The sequence below is a fragment of the Saccostrea cucullata genome, unplaced genomic scaffold, assembly GCF_032062105.1.
Source record: "Saccostrea cucullata isolate Sc308-1 unplaced genomic scaffold, CSIRO_AGI_Scuc_v1 ctg19776, whole genome shotgun sequence".
NCBI classification, from domain to species: domain Eukaryota; kingdom Metazoa; phylum Mollusca; class Bivalvia; order Ostreida; family Ostreidae; genus Saccostrea; species Saccostrea cuccullata.
The window spans coordinates 1-8338 of NW_026938615.1; the positions used below are offsets into that span (position 1 = coordinate 1).

Consider the following 8338-nt stretch of genomic DNA (forward strand, 5'->3'; position numbering starts at 1 on the left):
ACCAAAATCTTGTCATCATACTGTCCTGCCATTAAAACAATTCCTAAAAATAATAAAAAAAAAATGAGATGAATGTATCTTGTAATAACAGTACACCCATATCTTTCAGCAAATAAAGAACCCTTATCTCCATTCAGTAAGCACTGTACTGAAGAAATGTTCTTACTAACACAAAGTCAATAATTGCTACTTTAATTTAGATAATTATGGAGGAAGGAGTTGAAACTGACAAGCAAACCATCAACAGACCACCAGTACCAATCCCTGGGTATCGATACATTTTATTTTACCTTTATCATCTTTGAATTCTGTGAAGTGTGCCACAGTTAGACACGGAGGAGCATTCTCTTTGAATGACTGATACACTGCTAGAGGGGTGAAGTAGATCACATTGCCATCAAACTGTGACAGGATAAACTCGTAACCATCATTCCTTGGTAAGGGGTAGATAAACTGAACAAAAAAAAACAAGTACCATAAAATCCTCAATTAGAAAACCCCATCTTCTTAGTTTTTTTTCTTTTCGATAAGCTAAAAATGTTATAAAATAAGCTCATTCATGATATAAAAAATAACTAGGAGATAATGAGAGCATCTTACCAGTGGACAAAGTTGAGCTTTCTGTTTTACATCATCAAAATTTCCTCCCTATATTCAAAAATCAATTTCTGTTAGTACATTTTATCTATCCAAATGTTCATTCATTTGAAAATGAATTTCATTTTAAAAGTTTGCTTCACTTATGCTTCAATCCTTTTTGTTTGACAATAAACATTTTAATTCATGTTTATAACTGCAATTTAACTCAACACAGATGTAGATCATACCTCTATCACACCAAATACACAGTCCTTTGTCACATGATGCTCTTTCCAAATCTGTAATGAATTAATTAGAATATCTTAGTACAGAGGATTTGCAGTTAGAAAGTTAAATAACATTGTAAGAAATCTCCTACCTGTTCAATTTCTGTTGCTGATTTGTCCTTAATTAAATCCACCTTCATAATCTCATTTAGACTCTGAAAAAATGAAATATAATTCCAAGGATAGAGAAGCAAACTGATTGTCTTGTCTGCCTAAACATGTCATTTTTATTTTTTTCATATACAGCAACTTTCAGAAAAAGGTATTTATAAGTTTCACTACAGAAATAAATAGAAGACACTGACAAGAAAACAACCTTAGGAGGCCATGAACCACTAAACTTTTGGTCATCTTTATTCAATGATTCTTTGTTGATGTCTGGTGGCGTTGATAAGTCTTTTTTCATCTGTTCTAATTTTTCTCTTTCTTTTTCTTCTAGTTCCTTTAATTTGGCAGCATATCTCTCTGGATCTGACCTACAATTTAAATAGGTGAAATAAATCAAATTTTTTATCAAGGAACCTTCCTAGGCAAAATAAATCAATATATCTATGACAAAATATTTATTACATTTTTTGTAAATGCACAAATTCAAAGATCCTTAGTACTTATGTGAGATGGCAAATACCCGGTATCAAGAGATACAAATTTGAATTATACCTCAGAGTCTATGCATTATCTTGGACTAATAAAAAAGGTGCAATATAGGCATTTCTCTTGTCATACTAAACATTTAAGAAATCTTTACTTTTATAATGAAAAATTAATAAGATGCATAACTACAGAAAGACAATTGCCACAACAATTAACACACATATACATGTACACATATTCAATCTAAGGAGAAATAATTTAATTTCACTTGTATCAAGCAATTTCATTGGCTGAATCATTCAGAGGAACAATTAATATTTTGTATAACATAACTTCCCTACGTCACAATGAGTTACGTCAGAACAAAAACAAAACTTGGGGCAGTTTACGCTTTCTTATAAACCGCTTTACGGTTTATAAAGCGTAAACTGCCCCAAGTTATGTTATATTATATATTTTACATAAGTTGAAATTAGCTTCATTTCTTAATTGAATTAACATTGGTGTATACAACTCTAATAGAATGTATGAAGATATATTTACTGTTTTAGATTCTGTAGTTTTGCTTTGTATTTATCATAATATGGATTTTCCTCCACTTTGGTCCCTGGATTAGAGTTGGAGCTACAGTATTGTTTCTGAATGGCTTGTATCCATCGTAATCCACACATCCGGGAACAGGTAACCATTGGAAACCTGTAACCATTGTTCCACCACATAGCAGGTACTCTGGCAACAGATGGCATAGGAGACCAGCAAGACAGACAGTTTCTTAAGAAATTGTATCGTGGAAGCATTGCTGTATCAACGTTGTAGTTCATCAAGTGGAATATAAATGTATAGAGCCTCGATCTTCAATGTAATGTAGAGTGTTTCCTTGTTAAAAAACCATCAATTGTCAAACCCTGGTCACTATTAAAGTTATAATACCATGAATACACCTGTATATTGATATAAACAAGAATCAGGGAGTACAGGAGCACTGATGACAAAACACCAAACTTACATGTACTTGGTGCGTTTTAGTTTTTTAAACAACTGAATACTTAATCAAGATATATAACACGTTATTCACACCTTTGATAAAAACACAGGGGATTGTTCCCGGCGTGAAATACTATTACTTATTAGAATGTCATATACGAAATACTAAAACAACGCGTGTTGTTTCCGTATTTCGTACTTATGAATTTTAAATAACTAATTATATTACTCGGCTGCAGCATGTACATGTGCTGAAACCTTACCCTTGGTAAATTAAGGCAATACTTTACACAATATCATTTTCCACCCTTGAAATTACTTGGCTAGTTTGTAAGGTAATGGTTCAGAGGAAATTCGACTTATAGTGTAAACACGCCTTCAAGAGAGGAGAGTTCTTTTAAAGTGAAAGTAGACACGACGTTTCTGAAAACATGTTGCTATCAGTTTTAGCCGTGATTATGCCTTAAATTTAGAGTTTTGGACAGCAGATTTGTTAATATATGATCAATGAAGAGATATTCTTTGGTTAAAAGATCCAGTGACAGCTATTAACATGAAAGTTTCGACTGCCTGTAGCTTTTTGATGTTTTACATTAGTTCTTGTGAAGTACAATCAGGTACATTAAAGACTTCCAAATTTATTTAAATCAGATAAAGACAAATATAACATGGGTGTGTAATCTACTAAAATAATATTTATTATGGTAATAATTCAAATGATACCAGCATCAAAATTATCAGTCAGTATATACTAACCATTTTGTGCTTTGGGAGGTAGGATCAAACCACAGGCGCTTGTTTCATACAGTAAGCTTAGATTTCTACTATATTATATAGTAGAAATCTAAGCTTACTGTATGAAACAAGCGCCTGTGGATCAAACCAAAGGAATCTTTCCCTAAAGAAATTGATATGATTGATGTATCATCATTTAGTTTCAGTCGGTCTTATTCTTCAGTCAAGGGGGGGGGGGAACAGGTATACACCCTGTTTTTAAATAAGAAATATGTCTGGTATCACCGTATGTAAGAAATTTTCAAATTATTTTTTTCATTTGAGTATCATTGTTTGTCTTTCTTATGACATATTTTTAACTCAGTCAAAGCAAGGCTAATAAACCATATTTGGTAAATATATAACATATAATAATCATGCTCTTTTCAGAGGAAGGATTTAGTCTTGAACCAACCACACTATCCTCGCTGGACTCCCTGCCTGGAGACACAACGACAGGGGAGGTAAATGGGGCACAGTTTGTTCCCTTACCTTACCCCTCTAGTGAACCTCAAAACAGTGACAACCCATCCTTCATACAGCCTTCATTCTCCCAGTCTCTCAATGGACATAGAAATAATAAATCAATATTGAACAGAAGTATAAATCCTTCTCAGACTCGATATACTACTCAGAACTCTTACAGCACCATGGGGGAAGATTATGATGTGCTGAAACTTCTTGGATCCTCAAAAACAATTCATCAGAAAACCTCATCTATAGAAATTGCTTCTTCTTCACCCATGTCTCTTACATCTCAACCTCAGATCTCCATGTCTCAACAAGATGGCTTGTCTAAAACTTCAGCCCTTGGCACAGAACCTCTGTCATCCCAGTGGGCTCTCTATGACACTATGTTAAAAACTCAAGACTCTGTCAGAATCCAAAGCTCAGCAGCTATGACCATTACAAGCTCAGCGATTAGTCCTGTTAGTGTGCCCAAACCAAGAAGCGGTAAAGTGAGTGTCTCATGTAAACCATGGTCCTGTCCCATGCCCACAGATGTATGTATCCCACTAAAAGGAGGAAAATTTCTCTGCTCCTGTAAGCAAGGTAGGAAATGTACTAGTATTGTTAACATGATTTGTAAATTGATTTCTAGAGCATATATTTGTACATGTTTAAAATGAATATTACCTGATTGTTTGTATATAAAATACCTATATATCTATGGCTAAATAAAGTTTTATCTTACAGTGTATGGAAGATAACGATAATGGTTACAGAAGTTTTCGACAGAAACATGTAAGTCATCTGATCGTAAAAATATGATATATAAATGTGCTGGTTAATATGATTGTTAATGGATTGAAGTTTACATACTCATATTAATGGATTGAAGTGTACATACTCGCAGACGCAAGTGTTTCTTTATATTTTAGATATTTCTTGAATAAGAAGTGTTGTGGACTCAATGTTCTCAGGTGAATTATGATCAGGAACAGCATTTGAAATGCCTATAGGATTAATTGCTCACTCTGAAGTCCATGATTTCAGTATGAATGTATAGAACTGAGTGAAAATTTCTTTTAAAAAATTTGGAGAGATTCTTGGCATTTGTAATCTGAAATGTGGAATAGGAATATAGATATCGAGGAAAAGGTAGCAAGAATATATGGATTCTTAGTTCTACCTTTTCCACTCATTTACTTTGTTATATCATATGCTGTATCAATTGTATTACTGAAGTAGTTAAGTATTTAATTTATGCAACCCACTTGAAAAGTGGGAGGTCATATAGTGATCAGGATGTCTGTCTGTCTGTCTGTCCATCCACCCGTCAGTCAGTTATGCTTTGGGGTACCCATATCTTACCTGCAACTCCTCTTCTACCACTGATAGTTGTTCCTATTTTACTTTTATGATTGAACACCTAATTATGTTGGGTATCCCATACCTAAACATGAATACTGCCTGACTGCCATTCTTTCTAAAATAATATTATTGAAGGGTACCCATCTCTTTTCCGCAGCTCCTCCTATACCACTGAATAAAATTTAATGATACTTTCACAGATTCTTTGTTACACAATGCAATTGTGCACCTTTTATTTTACTTTTTGATCTGATACTTACTTCAAGTCTCCCAGAGCAAAATATGGACTTTGCCATTACAATAATATGGGAGGCTGGGGTATCATTGAGTGAGCTCAGTGCTCACAGTATCTTTAGTTTTGATTTTATAAAGTATATTGTGATACATTTTACAGGAGGAAGAATGAATTGTGCAATCAACTCTATACATGTACATGTAAAGCACTGACACAGTCATACTGGGTCCTGCAATGTGCTCATCTTAGTAAAATGATAATTAAATTTTTTACATCAATTTATTTTTTGTAACATTTTGAAAAGAATTAATTTTACATTTTTGATTTCCAGGGACCAAACTGAAAGCCAAGACACTAAAAATATAAAGCATGTTTTAATCAATCACATTCCTTATATCAAACAAAAACATATATGAACATAGATTGATTATATTATCAGATCTCAAGAACTATTAAATGATCAAAATATTTTAGCCAAATTGAGCTAACATGGCCGTAAGACCCCCCCCCCCCCCCCCCCCCCCGCCCCTAATTTTGCTGATATATTTAGTATTATGTAATACTATAAAAAACTTAGCTACTATATGCTTGTGGCCCCTCAATAAAAACATCTGCTGACCTTTTTTTTTTTTTTTGCTCATCAATGAATTTTTGGTAGTCAATAGTGCCTGCAACTGGAAATGTATGGCTGTTCCCCCAAACTGAAATTGCTTCCTATTGATTTGGCTTAAAAAGAAAATATTAAAACCAAGCTTATTTAGAAAAGAAGACTTAAAATTAAAACTTGATTTAAAGTTTGTATTCAAACACAACTAAGTGAGTATAATTGTAATATATGTAGATGGCCTACATGTATTATTCAATTCATTAAATGAAATTCAAACAAAAGCAGTGTTAAAATTTTATTGAAAATAAAGAAAGGCAGAATCATGGACATCTTGACCTTTATTGGGTTGGCATCTGAGCAGCTGACCGATAGATCTATACAATGATACTAGTACATGTATTTATAACAGATTCATGCAAATATATAAACCCCTAACCCCCCAAAAAGAATCCAGGTTATTGCATCACAGTAATCAGTTTTGATATTTAATCAAAAGATTCTAAAATCAATCAGTCATAGGTGTCTTTTCCAATGTAAATTATAAATCTACATGTACGTTTAGTTACGAAATGTCCAAGTTGCTACATTGTGCATCGATATTATAAAGGATTGTTCATTACTATATAGGGAACATCTGTCTTTTTATACAGCAAACCAGTCCTGTTTTGTTTTAATAAACGTAGGACGGATGTGACCGGTCGACAGGAGATGCTTACTCCTCCTCGGCACCTAATCCCGCCCCGGATGTTTTGAGAGGTGTTTTTCCTTCTCCCTATTTGTATTGTTTCAATGAGCTTTTGAGCTGATACTCAGTAAGCGTTCGTCATCTCTCTGTTTCATTGTTTAAGATGTAATTTGAATCACTTTTATTTTTAAAGTATGATTAAAACAAATGATATAAAAAAGATAAAACAATTTTTGTTATATATATATATATATATATATATATATATATATATATATATATATATATATATATATATATATATATATATATATATATATATATATATCTTATACTTATACTAATAAATTAATAAATTTTGCAAATAAACTCCGAAACGGATGCACAAGAGTTCTTATACTTACCCCTCTAATACTACACTACATACAAGATGATGTCCGTAAAGTATATTTAGATTTCACTCGGATAGTAAGTATCGTACATAAAATTAAGTCTACTTCAATTTTCTGAAAACAGCCATGAAATAGCATCAATGTGAGTATTGTGGCGTTTCCGGGTGGCGGATCTAAGCTACTGGCAAATTTTATTGAAACTGACAACAAACAATCGATTATTTATTTCATAAATTGTCATCACTAAATTATTCAATCAAAACTTGATTTAATGGAATATCAAAGAAATAAGTTGTGGTAACCATTTTATAGGCGAAAAGTGTTAATTATTTTCGTCAATCGCCGATCTCAATATTGACGGAAGCTTCTAGAACATCACGTCCCTTTTGCTACATTGTTTTAATCAAGAAATAATTATAAATATTGTAATTAACGGGTTATTTGATTAAATAGATTTACAACAAATGATGCTATATAAATTAGAATACAATAAAAACAATAGTTTTGTAATAACGATCAAAATATGCTTGGAATTTATCAGAGACATATTGCTAATATTTATTGATACAAGGATTATATAAGTAGACAAATGATATATATTCGTTAATTGTCGGACAGTATGAGCATTTGAATCCATGGTAAACCGACAGCGACCGAGGTATCAAAAGTTGACGACGAGTGAACGACAAGTGAAAATATTTTAAAAGCAGGAAATACTTATATCGAAAGACTAAAATAGATATGTAGTGTTTATATATGTTTTGTTATGAGTTTATCGGTAAACACTGTATTTTCCGTACTGAGAGCATCGTGGTAACGAACCCGACGTACAATTTGTAATCACCTTAATTGTGTTCAATAAGAAAGAAAACTTACGAATAAGGTATTGTTCAAATACAATTAATTACAGCTATAAAGTTTTGTGTTTTAATAAAGACATTTCTCTCTAAAAAAAAAAGTCTTTCTCCAATGCCAACTTCTTCCAGAACAAATTTTTTGGTATTCAACACTACATTTCCCTTATATGAATTTCCTGTAGTATTAAGGGAATGGGGGGGGGGGGGCAGTCTTTCACTGAACATTTCCAATAGTAAAAGTATTGGTGGGGAAAAAGTGGGGGGGGGGGGGGGGAGGCAGCCTTTTTACGTATTGATTAGGGTACATATATAATTATAAACCAAGACTCAAGTACCTGTGAATTTTTACCCCTCCCCCAACTCCCCAAAATCAATATATTTGTTTATTATGTATATTCGTTGCTTTATCCTTCATGAAAATGGAATAAGAACATTTGAAGTGCAATATCCATAACATTGTATGAAGTTTTGAAGACATAAACGTCAATTAAAGCAGTTTTTATTTTTCAAGTTTTCACAAAAAGTGGTT

At 32.6% G+C, this 8338-nt stretch overlaps 2 protein-coding genes across 2 annotated transcripts; one reads left to right on the top strand and one right to left on the bottom strand.

The window, feature by feature from the left end:
* Positions 1 to 4: 4 nt before the first annotated feature.
* On the bottom strand, positions 5 to 2331 carry LOC134250773 (ATP synthase mitochondrial F1 complex assembly factor 1-like; the record flags this gene model as incomplete). The annotated part of the gene is made up of 7 exons (XM_062733124.1): positions 2004 to 2331; positions 1183 to 1342; positions 959 to 1021; positions 828 to 878; positions 601 to 648; positions 291 to 453; positions 5 to 43 (listed from the first exon to the last, which is right to left on the bottom strand). Coding segments are annotated over exons 1-7 (802 nt in total), but the record flags the coding sequence as incomplete, so codon positions are not given.
* Positions 2332 to 2882: 551 nt separating this feature from the next.
* LOC134250772 (uncharacterized) lies at positions 2883 to 5784 on the top strand. The gene is made up of 4 exons (XM_062733123.1): positions 2883 to 3061; positions 3609 to 4271; positions 4416 to 4463; positions 4601 to 5784. The coding sequence occupies exons 1-3, from the start codon at positions 2998 to 3000 to the stop codon at positions 4427 to 4429; spliced, it is 741 nt and encodes a 246-aa protein (XP_062589107.1). The 5' UTR covers positions 2883 to 2997; the 3' UTR covers positions 4430 to 4463; positions 4601 to 5784.
* Positions 5785 to 8338: the final 2554 nt, after the last annotated feature.